Below are 22,497 nucleotides of genomic sequence, written 5' to 3' on the forward strand. Positions count from 1 at the left end.
GAGTAGCCAATAGGAGCGCTCGATTAATAACGTGGGAATAGTAATCAGGATGGTGGATGATTTGCAAATCATTGTTAAACACATCCATCCATCGATCCATTATCTGAACTGCTTTATCTTCACAAGGGTCGAGGGTATGCTGGAGCCTATCCCAGCTGACTTTGGGTAGTGCATGTTTTTGGAATGTGGGAGGAAACCAGAGGAACCCGGAGAAAACCCACGCAGGCATAGGTGCATCGTGCATACTCCACGGAGGAAAGCCAGGACCCGGAATCTAAACCATGACCTCTGCACTGTGAGCTGAACGCACTAATCAGTCACACATGGAAAAGGCAAAGAAGACAAAACTTAATCTTGTTTTTAACCAAATTTTATTTTTATTTTTTACGTGGTCTATTTTTTTCTCCCCCCAAAAATCACAAGCAGACATCAGCTGAAAATCATCAGAAAAATCCATCTGGCAACAGGCTTCATTTCTTTTCTTCAATAGTAAAAGTTAAATGAATACAACAGAGCTATGAAAGTCATTTCTATCCATCAGGTAAGCATGTATTAAAACAACATGGTACAAAAAAACTATATACAATTACTTAATTGCACAAAAAAGGTAGTACGCCACCAAAAGTAAAAATCTTTAAAAAACATGTTATTTTCATCAAACGAACTTTCAAACACGAAAACAACTAAAAGGCCTGTTTTTTTAATGTTGTGCTACAAAAATGCCCAACAGGTGTGCTACTCTATATATTAAAGGTAAAAACGCATTTAGCTTATCTGAGCACTTCCTGAGGTGATTTTAAAATGTGTAAACGCGTCATTTGTGAGTCATTTTTTGTCCCTCGGCATCTGTAAGCTTTCATCCAGCATGGCGCTCTCGTCCACATTCTCTAGCGAGTCGCCTCGCTGGATGGCGAGTTCGGCCGGGTTCATTCGGGGCAGCCTGCACTGTTCGGGGTACAGCCATGGCTTGTTACCCGGATTGTTCTGCTCCTTCCACTTGGGGTACTGCTTCCCCGCATCGTGCACGCATTTTAGCACCTGGACGTGGTGAGACAATTATACTGTAATTCATTTTAAGACCAACACTTACTGATAAAAAGTATCATGGTATGTAAATACAAATATCGTATCTAGACTTATACAATATAATATCGCAGATTTTAAGCAATCTTTTTGTATGATTTTGTTTCTTTTTCAAGCAATGCTTTTGTATGATCTTGTTTCTTTTTTTAACAATACAGAAAAGTCTTAATTGAAAGGTTTGTGCCTTCTGTGTGGCGTCACGTTGCGCCACAACATGCCGGACGGCACGAAGCTCTACTGGAAGAGAGGCAGCACGACGAAGAGCAAGAAGACGCAGAGCAGGTTCACTCATAAATTGTTGGATACTCTGCTTGGAAGTGGTGCTCTGCATGTTAACGTAACGTTGAAGCTAATTTCCATTAGCCCGTTTATGGTGATTCGCATTCTATGTTAGCATTAAGCTAATGGACTTTCGGAATGATTGACGGTGGTTTGGTAGGCTTGAACATTTAGTTGTGTAATTTATTGTGTTATTTGGAGAATTGTGTGAGCCAGTCTTCGTCACGTTCCCTCAAAGTAATGTAAGATGATAATCACCGGAAAGCAACAAAGTAAAAACGGGTGCGAAGACATGCTTTAAAAAAACGTGTTTTACTCATTTTAAATGTGTTTTCAGCTCGAAGGATAGAATAGTCAAATTTTTTTTCCTTTAGTTTCTATGTCGGTGGTTAAGTCTGAAAAGTGCTTCTCCACACAATGCTTGTCATCGCTTGATGAAATTTAAAGCAGCATCTCCGTGGCAACCTCATAATTGCAACAGATATGAAAGGATTCTGACACTCTTCAACGGCTGCATGATTGTATTCACCTCCTTGTGGCAACAGCTTACTTCGGTATGCACAGATGCGGGTTTGATCGACCAGTGGGGTGGGCGGGGGGGGGGGGGGGGGGAAGAAAATATTAAAATATGTTTGTCTATTGTATATGGCAGGCATAGGAAAGTGTTTTGATTTTAAATGGGCAGTTGGACATACGGTTAAGAAAATTTTATCTAAAAATTTGCTTCGCCCGTTTGTAACTCGTAGGTCTGACTGCCACCTCCTGACAAATCGTGTCGTTTCTCACAAAAGAAAAGTTGAAAATTCTGAGTTATTTCCTCATTGTCGCCATCTAATTTTTTGTCTACTTTCGCCGAGGCACGCCCTTGTAACCCGTCACGTTTCAGTGGGAAAAAATCACTTCAACTCGGTAACAATGTATTTCTCAGAAGCGCCCACACGCACGCATAAACGTGCTCGCGCAAGCGACGCCACGTGCACGCGCGAGCGCACATCACGCAGGCATGCACACAAACACTACAACGCACGCTGTCGACGCGTGCACACGCACATGCTCACGCACGGATGGACCTACAAGCGTGCGCGCACAGTCACATGAACAGTTTGCGTGCGTGTGTGTGAGTGAAACTGGGTAAACGAGTTGTACCGGCTGACACTTCTTTTGTCAGCGACTTCATCAGAACAGGCTACTCAAACCAGTTTCTATGGTTACCATTGTCCTTTGAGACACACAAAACCTTTTTTTTCAACACTCACCAATGAAACACTAATTTTGATGAAAAACAATTAAATGAAACCACATCTGGAGGGCAATCGAATCATTGACACATTACATCACAACCAAACACAGGACGAATAAGGCCACATTTTGTAGCGTAATGACACATGCTGCTCAAATGATCTCAAGTTTTAACAGACTGTGTAAGAACTAACTGGGTTTAATGTTGACTCAAAACAACTTGACTTAAATAGCCCGCCGCTAGCTTCTTGCTAACATACAACGGGAAACACCATAGGCATACGGGCTAACAAGGCTAACAATTAGCATTTGGATGAATGGATGAATGACAGTGTTGTGATCCTTTTAGCAACAGATGTCTGAACAGAAAAACAGAACTTTACTCACAGGCATATATTCTTTATCCTCTGTTGAGAACAACTAATATTACTGCTGTACTGAGAAGCAGAAAAATTATACGACTCTCGAGAAAAATATATTAGAATGTCTGCCTTAAATGTTCCCCACGTGGCCAAGACACACCAGAATGAGCAGCCCCGAGTGCAGTGTCCATTGAAGGGAAAAGTGTGACTGAAACCGTTTTTTCCCCAATATTTTTACAACCACTGTACTCGGGGGAAACACAGCACAAAATTCATGAACAAATCAACTTTTTTTTCCTAACACAAAGCTTATACAGTATAATTTGGTTTGCCTGCCCTAGGACATGTCATTGTCTAGTTATTCATCTCTCTCTCTCTCTCTCTCTCTCTCTCTCTCTCTCTCTCTCTCTCTCTCTCTTTTTTTTGGGGGGGAACACCCTATCCTGTATTTATCTGCTCGCAAACCTGTTCATTGCGCGTTACTGGTAACCGGGAAATATGGTTCATGACTACTGTCATAAACTGAGTAAGCACCATTTTATGTGGATCGCGGTGCAAAAAAAAATTTTCGAACACCCATGATGGAGCTCAGCTGGTGGCATGACTTACCCGCGGCGCCAGGACTTCAGAAGCTTTGTTTACCAACCACTTTGGAAGAAAACCTTGGAGGAAAATAGGGCAAAATATTCAACTGAACATTTACATACATTCCATTTTAAAATACATTAAAAAACAGTCATTCTTTTGCTGTTTGTTTTGCTCTTTCATTTGTTTCAGATTTTCCTATGAAATTTCAAAGACCAACAGGTCATACGGTTACTCATGGCTGACTATAAGGCGCTCAAAAGCGGCCATGCCAGTGGACTATGCAAAGGATAAAATTTCTATGTGTAGGCATAGCAAGCTATTGAACTGCAAGTCACAGTTGCACTCAAGATCAGCTGATGTGAATGAAGGCGCACAATTTATTCATTTATTTCAGTCAGGCGCTGAAGTGCAAAGTCATTCGGGACCATTTTAGCACCGCTTCCCAAAAATCTGACAAACTAAATGGTGATAAACTGTTTAATGTTGTGTCTTCATACTTGAGCACTACCTACTTCTCAGTCTTCAGCACAATATGGATAATTTATACAGAAATACATTTGTTCTGCATGTATTTTCCTTGAACAAACAAACAAACAAAAAAAATCCAAGTTCTTCGATTTGTGCTGGAAAAGTCCATCTTACCTTTGGGGTCGGCTTGTGAGAGATAAATGAAATTGCAGCTGTTGGGCCCTGTGGGCTCGATGTAATAGCCGGTGAGGATGGAAACGGCTCGCACCATGTTAGTGCGAGGAGGGAATTTCTGGAATGGAATGGACAATGTGTTACAGTAGATTAATAGGGCGCCCAATATTTTTTTATATATTGGGCGCCCTATAATTGTGATAATCTAATATTAGATTATCACAATCCAATTTACTTTGAATTCAGCCAGTTCCCCAACCAATCCGCCAACCCCCCCAAATGTGTCCAGTGGGTTCAAAATCTGCTGCTCGACTCTCAACTGGAACACGTAAGACTCCAATTCTGGTCCCCCTCCACAGGCATACTGTGCAATTCAAGATTCTGTTATTTGTTTTCAAATCTCAAAATGGTTTTGTTCACCCCCTCACAGAGGTACCAAAGCTCAAAGGTGAAACGACATTTTCTGTTGTCTGTCCCAAATTCCTAGTTAACACAAGCCCCTTTGATGTGCATTTTTCAAACACACCCTAAAATTCATTTTAATTTCTTGGCATTCCACACGGCATGATACCTGAGCCCTCACTGTAGTGTCTTAGTTGTTTTCATAATTTTTGAATGAAGTTATATTAATCGTTTTTATGTTTTATGTTCATTTGTCATTTATGGGCAGCATTTTGTTTCAGCTGTGGAATGTTTTTAATGTGCTCTTGAAATAAAAAATTGCGGAATTAATCTACATGACAAATTTTACCATTAGCGGCTTTGATATAGCGTGTGATATAGTTCCTAAACTGTGAACAAAATGAAATATTTTCCACTGTGTGTAGTGCATTTTTGTTACACACGTTTCACTTTTTCAATGGAACTACTCATATCACTTCAGTTTTGCTTACCGGGTGTTTGACCGAGAAGTTGATGATGATGTATTCCTTGTCTGTCACTTGCCACGAGCGGAGTGTCACCACATCCCGGTTCTTAATCGGTTTTGGACAACGCCCTGCCCGGTACAAAAAAAAAAACACAGGGCGATCTTAGGGTGTCTTTCTCAGATTGGGCCTTGTTGTGACAACAAATACTCTGGAAAGAACTCAGGGGCCTCCTGCATCCTTTTGTAGGTGTCAACATGAATCTCATGACTTGAAATGATCAGAGACACCCTTTCAAGGCTTCAGGATTTACTATAGAAATATGAAGAAAAGCCTATGTCATTGGCTGGCAACCAGTTTGGGGTGTTCCCATCCCATTCTCTTAACTGATATCAGCTAGGATAAGCTCCAGTTACCCGTTACCAGAGGACGAACTCTATAGAAACAAGGTGGATGGATATTTGCTTGTCTATATTTGCTCTGCAATTGCTTGGCAAACAATCCGGGGTCTACCCCACTCAGCCAAACTTTATTATTTGACGTCTGCATATAAATAAAAAAAAATGGAAGGATGCAAAGGCCACTTTACAATTGTTGGATTTTAATTTGTTAAACAGTCTACAATCAAACAAGCAACTGTAATTCTGTTTTGATTTTCTAGTTGACATGATTAACTGATACTTAACAGCTTTTAGTTAAAGGTGACAAGGCAACGGGTTGAGGATTTGGGAAGATTTTGGGGTGCCCAACTTCCCTTTATCCCACTACACTAGATCCACCATACCCTGAACAGCAGCTGAGTCCCATCTCCAAATACAGAACCAACACGAAAGCAAACCGTACGACGCTGTCCATTTTTGATGATCAAAGGATGGATTAGTGGCACATCTTTATAAACTGGACCTTTGACATAGAGTAGAAAGTGGAACAAATTACTTTTGTTTCTAAAACTGATTTGTTTTTTAAACTAGGTTCGTAGCCCATGTCAAATATAATTTTTTTGTATGTGGCGCAGCATGCTTGAAAATGGATGGCCACCTAGCTGTAGTTAGGACACCATGTATGTGCCCTGTGATTGTCTGGTGACAAAACCAGGGTATATTCCGCCTCATGCCTGATATCAGCTACGATCAGCTCCACTTAGCCCGCTATACCTGTAAGCACAAGCTATTTTGTATATCGGAAATGGATGGATGGACGATGGACAAATGGGTGGATGGATGGATAGAAGGAAGGTTGTTTTTATATGCGCGCTGGGTTTGGCTGGCAATCAGTCCAGGAAAGATAGGCTCCACTCACATGAGTAGTAACCGAGGTCAGCGCAGTCGGAGACGCGGGCGATGTCATATCCTTCCTCCATGTTGGGGTCCCATATCTTCCGGTACTCGCTGTCGTGGATGACATCGTACATGGTCGCTGCAGAGACTTCTTTGATTGTCATTTTACACTGGGAAACACACACGCGCACACACACATAGGTTACTAAAGTTAACAAATACTAACGAAAAAACTAGTAAAATTGAAAAAAGCCATTTGTTAATGAAATGAAAGAAAAATGAAACTATAATATGAGCAAAAAGTCTTTGTCAATTAATATAATACATGCGCTTTCGGGGTTCATTTTAAATGTCTTGATTTTGGCATTACTGCCCATCTGTACAGAAGATGGAAGACCAACATTGTAGCTTACATTTAGTAACTGTTTTTTTAAATTTTTAATCATGCACACAACAAAACTCTATAAATGTAAACAAAAACCCTAATAAAATCTAACCAAAATATAGAAGCATTTTCAAAAAGTATAAAAAGGAATAGAAACTAAAAAACTCGCTTGAAAAAATATTAAAAAGAAAGTCAGAACGACAAACTTACACACACACGCACACACCCTTGCTCCATGACGGTCCACATTTACATATTTTGTCAATTACAACTGGCATTACGTGTCTCCGGTGGAAGCAATTGACCTTATGTAACATCGTTTGTTCAACTGACACGTCACACATTCAAAATATTACGGCTAAGATCATCATTCCAGCCCTTTCCCCTTCTTTTCTCAAAAGCTATGCCTTGCTCAAATGACATGTAAGGGTTTCTTTTCTATAAGTGTCAGAGTTTATTATTATTATTACTATTATCAGGGCGGCCTGGTAGTCCAGTGGTTAGCACGTCGGCTTCACAGTGCAGAGGTACCGGGTTCGATTCCAGCTCCGGCCTCCCTGTGTGGAGTTTGCATGTTCTCCCCGGGCCTGCGTGGGTTTTCTCCGGGTGCTCCGGTTTCCTCCCACATTCCAAAAACATGCGTGGCAGGCTGATTGAACACTCTAAATTGTCCCTGGGTGTGAGTGTGAGTGCGAATGGTTGTTTGTTTCTGTGTGCCCTGCGATTGGCTGGCAACCGATTCAGGGTGTCCCCCGCCTACTGCCCGGAGACGGCTGGGATGGGCTCCAGCACCCCCCGCGACCCTAGTGAGGATCAAGCGGTACGGAAGATGAATGAATGAATGAATTACTATTATCATTCAGCCACTAAAATGAATGACCATTTTTTAACGCAGTGTTTCTTTAAATGTGGTATACAGACTCCCTCTTGTGGTGTTCGAAAGAATCACGGAATTAAATGTTCAAACTTTGCTTAATGTTGAAGTGGTCTCATCGTTTTATTAATCAAATACAGGACATTTGTGAAGCACAGTTCAGTTCTATTAAATTTTAAAGCAATAGCTTTGCACTTAATCTTTTAAAACTGTTTTTTTTTATTTGGATGCAAGTTTTAGGTAAAATGCAGTGTTAATGTTCCAATAGCTTACAATATATTCAATACTCTTGAGAAAGAAATTACTTGTTTTTGTGGACACTTACTTAGCTTAGACAAACGACTGTATTTTCATGTTGGTCATAATGGTGGTACTGTACTTAAGAGAGCTAAGAATTCTTTTTAGTTGGTTTAGAAACCTGTGTGTAGATAATTTATTTTTCTTTTGTTACTTTGTTTAAAAACTTACTTTGATCTTGTGCACTTTCGGCCCGTTGCTGTTCCCCTTGTCCTTGGGGATTTCCATCCACACTTGCATCCCGTGTTTGTCGTATTTGTTGTGCCAGTTCCCCGTGGTGGACAAACACTGATCCTTGAAATCAACAAACGCAGAGTCGTCCGGTAGGATGCTGGCAAAAGACATGCTGCCAATAATCTCCCAGCACGCGAGCACAGAACAAGAAAAAATAATACAGTCGATAAGGTTTCTCTTCTTTTGAAAGTTCTCCAAAGTCAAGTCAGGCTTTCTGCGGGTTGGTTTCTGAATATAAAGAGAGGCCGATCGCCGATCGAGTCGAACAGGATTCCTGAGGCCGAATTCCTGAGCCATGCCTTGACTCACAAACGCACTCGAAGAGGAACACACCTCCACTGGTGATGACGTCATAACGTACAGGTAAAAAAAATCAGTTCCCCACCCTCAAAACCGCTCAAACTCAAGTTGAATATAATATTAATGTAAAAAAAAAGCAACAGTATAGAGGTGACACGCTTACCAAAGAAAATACACACTCGTAGCTTCAAATTCGGTGTACTATGCAAACAAGTGGCGTTGACAAATGAAAAGTACCTTCGCTGCACCTCCTTACCGTTTCGACAAACGATTTGGTGACTCAAATATCCGTGAATTGTATTGCGCGTACCATTAGTAATTTATTGTGATGTCTATGAAAGCCCTTGAACTTCTTTCAATGATTAAGAGACTTAATTGATGTTAACGTGAGAATGCCCTGTATATCATTTTTCTTTAATTTGTTTTGTTGTTGTCGTTTGTCTTCTAAATGTAATAATAAATGTTCTATAAAGTGCTTAGTTACAGCTGTAGCTGTTGTCAAGTCAACAGTATTCATAGAGCACTTTCAAACAGCCATCGCTGTATACAAAGTGCTGTACATGGAGTAATTTAACATACACAATAAACAGTAAGACAAATGAATGATATATATGATGATATATATATCATATATATGATTTTTAATCCGTTTTTCCTCACAGGGGTCACAGGGCGTGTTGGAGCCTATCCCAGTTGTCTGGACAGTAGGCGGGTCACACCCTGAACTGGTTGCCAGCCAATCACAGGGCACACACAGACAATCAAACAAAACAAAAATAGTCACACGGTATTGGTTTCATATGGATACAACGTGCGCATAAAAAGGCAACATTTCTGGCCACAAAACACCAATGTCTGGTAATGAAGTCAAAATCTATTTGTACTTATGTAAATTTCAGAGGCTGTAATTTTTTTATACTTCAGTTGGCATTTATCTGTGTCACAAAATGCTAATTTATGGCACCAAATTTGGTAAAACGTTTGTACAGAGTGCTAATAATTAATGGCCACAATTTAGCTACTGTAGAATAGGCGCAATTTCAAAAATAACATTTAAGACATCTGAGTTAGCAAATCTAATTAAGTTATTGCTTAGTCATCATCGCCCTGTGCTCACCTGGCCACACCTTCATGGCGTAATAGTGTTACATAGTGCTTAAGTATACAGTAGTTTCGGTGTATGATTACTCAATATGTGACACACATAGACAATGTGCGACAAGTTCCCCTGACCTTGAGTGCTGATGAAACCATCATGAGGAAATCCAACATTCCACCGAGAATGAATGGGACTAAAAAAATTGCCGTTTTGATTATACCCCATCTCATTGTGATGAAGTTGATCTAACTAATCACTATGACAGTGGTGGGTACCTGGGTGTCTCGTTAAAGTATGTGAATCCTTTGAAGTAAGCTGATTCCTGAATGAATTGGCCATAAAATATGCTCCAAATGTATAGTCTGCTTCAACTAATACCATATAATGTTTAACACTTTTATGTTTTTTTAAAAATTGGACTCACCATGGCTGATGACTTTAAGAGCTACTCTTGAGTTCAGAGTCAGCCAAACTTGAGTCCAATCGGAGGCATTGGTTAAAGCTGCTTCTAAAAAGTTTAATAATTTCCTATAAATGCCACAGGATAGCGGCAAACTGTTTAAGTCTTCACCTTCAATTCTATTATATTCTACACACTGTGCGATACAAAGTAATCCGCCATAAAAAATAAATAAATAAATAAAATGAAGCTTCAAGAATACTCTTTGGTGAAATAATCTTTATTGTATTCCATGAGATAGGCCTACACTTGTGTGCCTTTAACTTTCCTTTTTACACATCAGATAGTAATAGTATTCACACAACGTTGCTAAACACGAGTAGACAGCATAGTTCAAGTGGACAGACACGATTCCGAAGAGCACAAAGCTGAGTATTAAGTTGTGGCAAGTAATAGAAGAGCTCTAAATCTTTTTTTTTTTCTTCTTAAAATGTCGACACATATTTTCAAAACCAGTGACAGCCAAGAAGGACCGAGGTGTTCATTTACACTATGGCTAAAGAATTGGTTTGTGGTTCGCTCTGTGTGTTTGTGTGTGTAGCCTTTACGGCCTTGACTGTAAACAGTGTTACCATGACAACATAGCGCAAGAAGTCCTTTCTAGTTGTACAACAATGCCTTGGAGAGAGCGAGAGGGTTCCCGGCAGACACGCAAATAAATAAAACATCTTTTTGACATGCGCCTCAGCATTTGCACTTTTTGGTCAAGCTAACAATTTTCAGGTGTACGTCCGAGTTTCTGAATAAATAATCACATAAAAACAACGGTCCTACACAAGCAATACTTGCAATAGAGCGAATGATACTGCGACTAAGGTGGCCATTTTTACAGCGGGAGTGTTAGTAAGTTTTTATTTAGGAGGACATGCTCTCGTCGACCGGCTCCAGAAAACAACAACGAGCCACTAACCAGCCAGCCGGCTTCCCTTTTCATCTATTTTACAATATTTGTGGCTTGATTCAGTGCACAACGTTGGTGAACAAAACAAGCAAGGCATCTGTGTCGTCGCCCGTAAAAATCCTGCATGGCGAGCATGCGCTGTGATATGTGTGATCAACACAACACGGAGCATCAATGGCATGGCAGGAGTGTTAGAAAATGTTATCTCGTGAGTAACTCGACCTCACGTCCTTGTTAGTACGGTGAAATTAGCATTCTAATGCTTCATGGGTGTTATGAGGACAGTTTGGGGTTACGCGGGTTGGCTTTACATCGAAGAAACCGCTTGGAATCGGGTCTCGCGTGATGCACACGTACACAGTGCAGTGTGGTGGAGGGGGGGCATTGTGGTTTGGGAGTGCATTGCTCACTCAGGGCTTGGAAAATAAAATCCCAAGTTTGTCAATTCATTTTTCAGATCAGAAGACCATCTTTCTGTTCGAACATTTCTTGCATTTCCTTGATTTCCATCTCAAGTTCTTTGTTCTCACTAGTAAAACATTTCACTGCACTAGTAAAACGATTGTCTATTTTTTCCCACAACTACTGCCACTTTTGGATTCCTAATATGTAATTAAAACATACTAGTAAAGCACTATGCTGCCTTACTGGGCCAAACTGTTATGTCATGCACCAGTCGTTTTCTTAAGGTTTAGATGTTGAATAAATGTTCTGATGACTTCATGGAAAGCTTCTCAAGTTTTTATTCAATCTGTACTAGTATGCTCTATCCTCACTAGTCAAACAAAATTAGGCAAACTAGTAGGACAAATATGTTACTAGTGAGGCAAAACGGTGCACTAGTTGACTACTAGTATTAATGACTTTTGAGTCCTTACTTAGTGCATCACTAGTAAGGTGAAGCTGCATACTAGTTGGCCAAAAGTGGCACTAGTATACAGGAATTTCTTTTGTTGTTGTTGTGGAAAACCAATTGAGCATTTATTTGTTATCTTTCATAATGAGGATACTGGTGTGTGACACATGGTTACTAGCTGTTCAGAGTAATATTAATAAAGTAGCTCAGTAGATTACGAAAAATTTTCATTGTTCCCAAATAGGCCAAACGTGACAGTACTAGTGGAAAAAAAAACAACATTAGTAAAACAGTCATTCTATTAGTGCACTAAATTTTCTTCATAGTGATATTGAAGAGTGTACTGGTACATGGACCAAACCCCGAATAGCAAGGATACAGAATAAATGACAAATGGCTTTCCATATTGCAGCCTCATCACACACATTAATGACGCCTCCTGCTGCGTTGTGTTAATATGCTGCAAAAACCTGAAGTGTGAAGTTTGTGACAATTCGTAAGATCCTGTCTCTACTTCCTTAAAATACAACATAGAAGTTAAGAAATAAGCAGCCATCTTATAACTTCTAAAAAAACAAAACAAAAAAACTTGTGGAGTCACCTAAACAATCCATCGCGTCGTTTTACGTGACAACAATGACAAAAACAAAACAAAACAAAAACAAAAAAACCCTCACAGCACGGAAATTATGAGTTTGTGCAATAGCCCAAAAAGCGGTTAGCTAAGTCAGTCTGCACTTCTATGTATATACGTTAAATGCCATGCAAGTCATCAAACTGAAAACGCCTATGGGCTCACGCATCCCTTGGATTTCAACGTGGACTCTCTGTTTGGCTTCAGTAACGCACATCCACGCGCTAACTCTCCAGTGTTTGTTCCCCGGGTGAGAGACTGAGAGACAAACTGTTGTTGGTGGTGGTGGTGGTGGGGGGAAGGTCGGGGTGAGACAGGCTTGTTGGGCTGGGTTCGAGAGTCATGTACTAGCACGAGCAGCTGCTCTCGGTGACAGTCATCTCTGGCTGCTTCTCCAGTTTGATGTCGATCACTGAAGGGAGTTGGAGTTAAGCAACACCGGCCATGAGTTTGCAGATTATGAGCTTCACTCTTTTTTTTTTTAAAACGGATATTAGGTTCTACCAGGTGTTCTCAAACATTTTGGGTCAAAAGAGAACATTTTCCAAGGACTCACTCATATTCCTCATGCTAATTCAATTTAATTACCATGTGGACCCCGAAGTGCCATTGGAATGAAAATGTTGCCTAATTGGGGGGGTTGTAAAGTGACAGTGACAAATTGTTATTATTATTTTTTGGTAGAACACAATTGTCTTTTGTCAATGTAAAATGTAATCTTACGAGGCTACAGTTGTATGTCGTAATATATTAAGGTGCCAATTTTGCATAGAAGCAAAGTCTTATTTTTACATTTGATAAATACAGAAGAACATTTTGAGAGGGCCCCTTAATAATCCTAACAAGCAACTACCATATGTATTTATTGCTGTACGCACACGACATCATTTACCGCTAACTATTTTGTAGACCGCCAAGGTACAGCTCAGACGCCAGTTTTGAGAACCACTGCCACATTTGAAGGATACTGTCTTCTTTGCTTTTCTCCGCTGTGCTATCCATTCCAGGTAACGCGGCCGCAACGCGACGGAACAGCTGCGAAACAACAGAGATGAGGATTAGCCAAGAATGTGATGCCTCAGCATGCAGACAAATTGGAAAAATACATCAGCATCAGTTGCAATTTGAACCAAAAACCTAAACATTTCCGACACATTTGGCAGGCAATGAGTTAGAAATTACAAAGTCCTGTTTGCTGGGCAGTGGCATTATCGAAATCTATGCGGAGGTCGGTCTCACTGATGAAGCTTTAAAAAAGAATGATAAATTCATATTTTGGGAATTATATATATATATATATATATATATATATATATATAAATTCATATTGGCTCATTCACTCCCAAAGACGTTTTTAAACATCTTTTCAGACTTGGTCTAGAATTGGCTGGTACTGAATGAGTTAAGGGAAATTTTTTTTTACAAAAGAATGAATATTGAAACTGGTTGGGGTGAGGTAAGTCATTATGAAAATAAAGTTGTAATTTTTGAAGAAAATAAGACAACCTTTACCAAAACACATTTTGTTGAGCTGAACCATGAAAACCGGACATGGGCGAAGTCGGTATTTCCATCTGCATATTATTCAAGTCAAATTTAGCAAAGGAAGACAGTCACATTTTAACAAGCACATTTGAATCCTTATAACAATACGACTGTATCAACAAAAACGTTTTGTACAAAAAGAATATTTCTGTACTTTTTGCTCACCTTTATTCTTGCCTGCTTGTCAGATTTGTGTCATGATACGTAATCATAGTCAATCTTTGGATTGTGCCGTTGCAAAAGTATTGGGGAATAATTGGTTTATCTTGCAGTATCAGAACATCAGTGCCTATACGCAGTTGACATTTATGTATGTATTTATTTATTTTTCCAAACGATACTTCTCGCAAATTATTTTTCGGATGCCAACCTACGGCTCGCAATCCCCCGTTGGTGCTCCATTTTAAGTAACCTTTGAGAAGACAACAAAGCCAACAGCAGTGATTTACTGTAGATCACAAAGAGAGTGAGTGAAAAGGGGAGTCAAAATAGGAAAGTCGGAAGCTGGAGCGCAGAAATCAGCATAGTTAGTGAGTAGCCAGAGAAAAAGTCATCTCTACCTGTTTGACATTGTAGCCAGTCTTTGCGCTGGTTTCAATGAACATGACATTCAGTTCCTTAGCTCTGTGCTCGCCCTCCTCCGTGGTGATCTGTCTGCTCGGGTGGAGGCCACGCGGACCGAGAGGTGGATACGGATAGGGAGAAAGATTGCAAAAGAAGACAGGCCCGAAAGGAGAGGAAAGAAAGACAAGAACGCTTGCTGAGTCTTTGTTTTGACAGGGAAGAGAGGTTAGTTTTGGTTATAACAGACACAGAAAGCGAGGGCGGAGACCAGGGCTACGCTGGCTAGCAGGAAAAATGACTCATGGCATTGATTAAGTTGTGATCCGGAGAATGACAACACGGAGGAATCACTCTCCCGTGAAAATGAAAGGACAACATGGCCGCTTCGCCAGCCGCCACCAACCTGTTTGACGTTATAGCCAGCCTTGGCGCTGGTCTCTATGTACATCACATTGAGCTCTCGAGCTTTCCTCTCTGCCGCCTCAACAGAGACTTGCCTGCCACCGGTCCCGGGAAAAGTGGTGGTGGTGGGGTGTAGGAAGGTGGTGGGTGGGGAGAAGACAAGGTGGAGAATCCCAAAAAACACATGCAAACACACACACATACACAGAAATGAAAGCAAATCAAAATGACAGAATGAAACTGAGGAACATAACTAAAAATAAATCTGATGCAAAGAAAAAGACAGTGAAGCCCCGTTTAGCGCTGGGGGTGTGTTTGTGGGGGGGGGGGGGGTATGTTACAGGCCGACTCACGATAGGTAACCATTTGCGGTATGAAGAAACCATTTAAAAAAAGAGAGAGAAAAAGGTTTCTTCCTAATTTCACACTGCACTTAGCATTCACAAAAGTACGGAATCATACGCAAAGCGGCAAATCATAAAGACAAACAAAAAGATGAATTAGGTACACTGTCACGGGAGGAAATGTGGGATTCCAGGCTGTGGCAGAGGGTTTACAAAAACAAACTACAGTGGGACAGCTGGGACCTTGTGAGGTTTTGCTAAAACAAGAATTCTAGAATTATTTTGATGTAACTTTGTGGGAGACGAGTAGTCCCATCCTCTACTGTCCTCAAATCTGAACAAAACCCAAGTCGACCAGCATCCCGGAACAGAGTGTGCTTGATTCCACCGCATTTGACCGATTGTGTCAAATAATAATCAAGACCAACACTCGAATGTGACATCACTGCCATCCACACATTCAAAGCAAGGACTCACCTTTTGTCCGCCAGGTCTGTTTTGTTCCCAACGAGCATGATAATGACATCACTTCCTCTCTCCGTCCGGACATCATCGATCCACTTTGAGGTTTGTTGGAAGGAGTTGAGATCTGAAAGTCAAAGGAAATGACAGACATCAGCGCACACATACGAGCTACACGTGGAGCTGTCAATATTTTCTAGCGACTGTAAAGAGAGTATTAGTTTCACACATGTCCAATTGGCAACTTGTGTCAGTAAGCAAAAGTATTAAGAGTTAGAAAATGGAAAGGTCGCTTCGACAACTTCTGAGCAATACTTACACCCAGTGGACACAGCATTAGGTTCACCGGCAACATCTATCCGAGAGCTGTATGTGAGAGGTGCTCATCTAACAATATGTCCACGAATGTGGCTGTTGTTTTCATTTGTGGAGAACTGCAATAGTTTGAATATTTTCTGTGACCCGATTTCAATGCACAAAATAAGCAGAATGTTAAATGGATCTGATGGTAAGAAAAAGCAGCATTATGAAGCAGTTTCCAGAATTGTCGATACAGCTCTTAAATCGGATCCCACCAAAGTAGGGTACACACATCCCAACAATCAGGCAACGTTTTAACCACCTTTGTGATCAAAAGGCCAATAATCGGTTATTGGATTTGCTCAGGCAACTGTCAGAGGGCCAACAATAAATCTGATCACTATGTGTGTGGTCAGCACAGATATGGGTCGAAAAATGTGACCTTATATCAGGCCACACATGAATATACTATTTTTTCCTTCTTTAATTTTTCTTGTTCTTTGTCTTTTTTCATCAAACCTGATCTTCTCTGGGGCCGTGCTGCCCCCACAGGTCAGTCTTGGGACTGTCACAGGGTAATTTGTGTATGTGCTGGTCATCTGCAATACGCCACACACTATAATAGGAGTGAGAATTCACAGTGATTTTTTTCATCATCGCGTGGTGGTCTCATACTAAAAAAAAAAAAAAAACAGTAAAGATGTTAAAAATGGGTATGCATGTATCCCACTTTAGATTGCGCAGGTGTACCTAATGTAACTCAAATGTCTCTCTGCACCTTAAACGGAATGTTAGTGAACAGCCCTGACTCACTGGTGATGTCATACACAACCACAGCAATGGTAGAGTCGCGGATGTAGCTGGGAATTAGGCTACGAAAGCGCTCCTGTCCAGCAGTGTCCCAAAGCTGGAGTCGGACCTGCGGGGTTGGAACGGTCGGGGAGGGAGAATGGAGATAAAGAGGGGAGGGAAAGCAGAATAAGAAAGGGGGAGCTAAGAATAGAAGACTAACTGCAAGCCAGGCTGTTTTTAATGAAGGAATGGCGAACGGGGGAGGAGGAAACCATTGAAATGATGAAGTGGAGGTGAACAGCTTAATGCAAGAAAAAAAAAAGAGACCCTGCTGAATCATTCTTGAGTCACATCCCATTCAGAGGATCTGAACCCACAAAGAGACATCGGAAGAAATGTTGAGTGATTCATTCCAACAGCCTCTTGTATTTAATACAGCATCTAAGGAGCGTGGACACCCCCCTGGGCACTGCTGGTGAAATTGCTTTGCAGCCATGCTGGGAGACGCTCTCACGGTGGTGTCCAGTGGGGTTTCCACGCCACGCCGCGCTCTTGCACCGTATGCCCTTGCACACGGTACCGTACAAGCAGAGGACAGGGAGGCGAGGCAAGGCCGTGATACCTACTGGCTATGTCATAAACCACAACAGCGGCGGCTGAGTCTCGGATGTAACTCGGGATGAGGCTGCGGAAACGCTCTTGACCCGCCGTGTCCCAGAGCTGCAGCCGAATCTTTGGCCGCCCGTGACGCATATGCGCACGCGTGGGGAACCGGTGGGATTTCGTGACCCAGACAGAGGATGGAAGGAGGACAAAAAAACAAAACAAAACAAAAAAAGGGAACTGAAAATGTGATCACGTCTGGCAAAATGAATGACACGATAGGATTGGGTCCAAAAAAAAAAAAGTGAAAGGGTGATAATGTGGAAATGGTGAGTGCTATACAAAGCATGCTTTAAGCATTGTAACAAGGTTCGATAATCCTTTTGTGGAAATGACATAGGGAAGATAATATGGCTTACCGTACGATCTTCGAGGTACATGGTTTTTGACAAAAAGTCAATGCCAATTGTTGCCTGCAAAACAATCACTGCATCAAAACCTTGACATCAACAACACATGATATAAACAGCAGAAGCATTACAGGAAGCATCAGTCTCAACCCCCCCCCCCCCCCCCCCCCAAAAAAAATCATTGTCCAATATTACGCTCTGATCCAAAATACCGATTTTAAAAACGGGCTACAAGAAAGAGTCTGATTTTAATTGACAGCGTTTATGTGACACGGAGGTTTGGTCAAGAGCACAAGCAAAGATGTTAGCTTGGTAACCATTACGATCAGTCCACAGAGACATAGACAAGGATAAATTAAGTTTTCTGACTCCGAATTCCTGCGTAATATACAATCACAACAAGAATGAATATTGGCCCCAAATTTACTAGTCCATTTGTGGTGGAGTCACACGTTCTTAATATGATGCATAACTGTCCATATTATAATAAGGCTGATGGATGGATTTTCTTGATCTTCCTGATTGATTGTGACACTCCTAGCCTAGAGAGAAGTAAACATGAAATCAATAAACTAACCAAGGGTTGTGGCTATAACTTCCAGGACGTGCAAATATGACCAATTAAATATAAAATTGAATTCAGTCATGTGGCTCATTTTTTTTCTTCCATTTTCATATTTTTGATTTGGACTCAAGGTTAATTCCTGAAAAAGCTGACATTTTTGTTTGAGATTAATAAAAGAACCAAAACAACACTCCGTGTTTCCAGCCCACCCATGCCCCCGTGGTACAGAAGATGCAAGGATGGATAAACAAAACAATCAATTGCTTTTCAGATTTTTCAATTGCAAACTGAAAACGAAAACGACAAATCATATACTGATCGATAATTGTAACACATGCAATCAGCAGCCCTTTGCTTCTGCAGCTCAGTGCTATTGAGACACCTTTTATACCGCCTGTAAAAGCTATTTATGAGTCGCCATCCGGAATAAACGGCACGTCTAGCCGGCAATTGTTCACCGGCGGAGGTCATATCAGCATTTGTTGGCTTTTTTCTGTTAAATTCTCAAAGAATGAGCTGCCTCGAGACGGAGTGTCAAGGCAAGAAGAACGCGAGACTTGAAAAAGACTAGACATGAAGTTATGAGACTCCGGCAACACCACTATTGGTTTAACCCTGACAGCGCTTAACATTACCTTAATGTTGTGCGACAACGTGCACTCGCAATTCATCTGGAACTGATTATTTCCTTCAAACCTCTCCGTTATTTCCGATGGGAACATGTATCAAATTGAGATTAGCTTCCGCTGCACACTGCCATCTCTTGTATTTACCTGATAGGTGTTGTCAAAGCTGTCATACATGAATCTGGTGATGAGCGAGGTCTTTCCCACTGCAACAAAGACACAAGAGTTCAAGCATCTCCTTTACAATGATGAAGAAACAAGCACCACACGTTGTCATGCATAGTTTGGAAATCAGCACCACGGTGAATAAAAAGCACACGACACAGGTGGCAAAATCAAGGCCCGTGAGACGGATCTGGCTCTCCGTGTAATAAGCGGTCCACAAAGTTTGGGGTTGTTGTCCTTGGGTTGTCGCTCTGTGCTATTAAGATTGGTTTGATAAACTGTAATCTTTGTGTAAGATAAATATGCAAGTAACACAGAAATCAAGAAGGGGGCAAATACTTTTTCACAACACCATAGATGTTGGTTTTTGATGCAGGGTCGCCTGAGGGATTGAAGGTCACGGGCATGTTGTTTTTCGGCCTTGCCGCTTACGTGCAGCGATTTTTCCAGATTCTCTCAAACTTTTGATATTATTATGGACCGTAGATGATGAAATCCTTGAATTCCTCGAAACTGTATGTTGAGAATCATTGTTCCTCAACAAAGAAGTGAACCTCACCCCATTTTAGGCCCAAACAATAGCTCAACATGCAATTGTCTTACTAGTGAAGATAAAGAGCATGCCTGTACATGGCTGTCAAGAATGTTGAATAAATGCTCCAACGGCTATTTATTTGATTTTCTTTGAGAGTGAGGCTTTGGGTTGAGACATGACAACTAGTTGGGCCTAGTAATGTTACTAGTACAGCATTGTAATATCCCTTGATAATTAATCAAGTTCTCTAACAGCTTACTATGAAGCCAACTGACAACATACTGTACAATGGCATACAAGTAGGACAACTACAGATTACTAGTGAAGCAAAACTGTTTACAACTAGATGCTCTCTTAGACCAACTAGTGACATTCTACAAGTTAACATCTAACACTTGACTAGTAGTACAAAGACAAGTATGCAACTAGTGGACAGGCAGGCTCAATTAACAACAATTAAAGGTGCAGTAGCAGCAACTGTCTTCTACTAGTTAGTGGAACGATCAGGGCACAACAGTAGAAACATGTTACATGTGAAGAAAATGTGTGCGATAGTTGACACCTTTGTACTACTAGTATTGTTAGTCCTAGTTAATACTTTTTATTGTAAGTACTATTGTCAATACTACTCATGAAGCACTGGATGTGCACTAGTAGAATTGTATTTCATTAGTGGTACTGTACTAGTGACAATGCAGTTGCCAACAAGTTCAGAGTTGCCAAGTGGGTAACATGTACTACAGTAGTATGCCCAAGTTGTTGTATTAGGGTGCAGATATTGGCAGTAGTGCACATAAAATTCCACTCATACACAGCGGATCTACTACTGGGTCCTAGTCGTTCTACTAAAGTGAGAGATTGTCTTAATAGTAAGGAAAAATATCACCCTATCACAAGTACCTTAACAAATGTTCAAAAGGCTTATTTAGTAAACATCCTTGATATGGGGGCTACTGGTGCGTGGCATGCGTACTAGTTGGACCCATTTGTGTTACTAGTGTAGTACAGTAGCTTACGAGTAAAGTTAATTGTGTAGTAGTCATCGAAAAGTGGTACTAATAGCGGAAACGTCGTCACTCACTGGTTTGACACACTCGCGCTACATATGCACTGAATGGTCTTACTAGTGATATCAAAGAAGCTACTAGTACACGGACCTTAAACATGATAAAGGATTTAGAATTTACTCTCAATCGGCTTTTCAGGGGACACCGACGCGAACTGTCGAGCTCACACGCCGAGTTGGCAATATGGGTGGAGCTACTAAAATGGACGAAAAAAATATCCACATTGTCGCCAAATTACTTCAAAGCCCGATTTTTTTGGTGTTCCAAGCCGGATACACAAACACAGCGTATAAACACGTAAGAATAATCAATTGATTCTCGACTGCATTGTCCAGCGGCGTTAAATTGTCGAGGAAGGCCGGCCGGCTGGTTTTAACCTCGGCTGGCCGACGTGGCTAAGCAAGGTCCAGCTATAAAGGGAGCTATCTTTTACGTGTCTTTGCTTCGATGTAATATTATCTCACAGTATTGCGGTTTAATGTTACGGTGTGAGTTCAGTAGCTTGAGTGTCAATAAAAGAGAACTCCGGGCTAAAAACGTCCAGCTCGCTCCCTTAACAGAAAGTCAACGGCTACTAGCTACTATTGGCTATCCATCCATCCATTATCTTTCACATTCACTGATGTCATGGTGGAAAGGAATCACACACACACACCAAGACGAATGTCCTCATCATTCATTTAAGGGTAAGTCAACATTTATTATTCGTACCACTACTAGGTAATGTCATTTGAAATCATATTTGACTCAAAGGTGAATGGCGACTCGGTAGCTATGAGTGTCCGATGACATCATCACAATTCGAGGTGGAAAAAAATCCAGATTGCCGTCTTCTTTAAACCATTAAGCACAAAAAATGTAGAATTGTTGCCGTGCAAGACTACCTCTTATTTTTTTCTCATTGGGCCGCAAGCAAACTCGACCAGCTAGTTAGCCGGATGCTAGCAAGATTCTCCCCCACATCCCAGTTACCGATCTCCAACTTCGACACACGGCGTCCAAACTCACCGCTCTGCTCGCCCAGGAAGACGAGCTTAAACTTCCGTAGAGGGTTGCCGAACTCCCCACCGCCGGTTGTGGTCGACATTTTGGCCCAAACAAAATACGAGGCAGAAAACTAGCCGGCTTTGGGTTGTGATGTGATGTCTAGACTGGAGAAAGGAGAGCACTCACAGCACAGCAGTTGATCGTCACCCCCTTTTTTAAATCTCCTTCATACGAACAAAAGTGAAACAGCGCAACCATGAGGCTTTGGAGAAGAATAAGCAGCAATTTCCTTCCAGTTGTAGCTGGCAGAATGCATGTTTGTCGGACCCCTATTGTAAACAGAACGTTGTACCAATGCTTGAAGTACAGTAACTACGTGTAAATTATTGTTATGATATCATTAGCATTACTTTTAACCTTCAATCGTCCAAAAAGTTGAGACTGGATGCTTTTGTTTTGCTATCTGGTAGTTAATTTGTTTACATTTGTATGGGTGTTGTCGTTATCTCGCTAGATCAATGACGGGCGTGTAACTGACCCACAATAATATAATCAATAAGTAAAAAAATAAAATAAAATAAAAATTGGCACAGTTGTGCAAACGTCGACTGCATGTTTAAGTTGTAATATCATTATTCACCACAAGATGGCAGACATCACTTAATTGTGTTTACTGCTTACCACATACCACAGGAGTAGACCTAATAATTTTTTCAGAATGATATGCAGGACAAACATCAATCATGACCATTTT

At 41.0% G+C, this 22,497-nt stretch overlaps 2 protein-coding genes across 6 annotated transcripts; both read right to left on the minus strand.

Moving 5' to 3' along the window:
• Positions 1 to 354: 354 nt before the first annotated feature.
• Positions 355 to 8,404, minus strand: stard14 (START domain containing 14). The gene is made up of 6 exons (XM_052071209.1): positions 8,064 to 8,404; positions 6,359 to 6,506; positions 5,087 to 5,190; positions 4,194 to 4,311; positions 3,573 to 3,625; positions 355 to 1,038 (listed from the first exon to the last, which is right to left on the minus strand). The coding sequence occupies exons 1-6, from the start codon at positions 8,235 to 8,237 to the stop codon at positions 826 to 828; spliced, it is 810 nt and encodes a 269-aa protein (XP_051927169.1). The 5' UTR covers positions 8,238 to 8,404; the 3' UTR covers positions 355 to 825.
• Positions 8,405 to 10,189: 1,785 nt separating this feature from the next.
• Positions 10,190 to 21,973, minus strand: rab41 (RAB41, member RAS oncogene family). 5 transcript variants are annotated; one of them, XR_007963676.1, is made up of 9 exons: positions 21,765 to 21,973; positions 19,137 to 19,195; positions 17,808 to 17,861; positions 17,412 to 17,517; positions 15,709 to 15,820; positions 14,889 to 14,982; positions 14,482 to 14,575; positions 13,345 to 13,411; positions 10,190 to 12,788 (listed from the first exon to the last, which is right to left on the minus strand). XR_007963676.1 is itself a non-coding variant. In XM_052073529.1 (8 exons), exons 1-8 carry the CDS (start codon positions 21,841 to 21,843, stop codon positions 12,724 to 12,726), a joined length of 636 nt encoding a protein of 211 aa, XP_051929489.1. In that variant the 5' UTR covers positions 21,844 to 21,973; the 3' UTR covers positions 10,190 to 12,723. The 5 variants fall into 5 exon arrangements, 4 of the variants coding, with proteins under 4 accessions (XP_051929489.1, XP_051929439.1, XP_051929558.1 ...); XM_052073529.1 differs by lacking the exons at positions 14,889 to 14,982; positions 17,412 to 17,517 and adding an exon at positions 16,807 to 16,912; XM_052073479.1 differs by lacking the exons at positions 14,482 to 14,575; positions 17,412 to 17,517 and adding an exon at positions 16,807 to 16,912.
• Positions 21,974 to 22,497: the final 524 nt, after the last annotated feature.

This window comes from Hippocampus zosterae, chromosome 1 (assembly GCF_025434085.1).
Source record: "Hippocampus zosterae strain Florida chromosome 1, ASM2543408v3, whole genome shotgun sequence".
Lineage (NCBI taxonomy): Eukaryota > Metazoa > Chordata > Actinopteri > Syngnathiformes > Syngnathidae > Hippocampus > Hippocampus zosterae.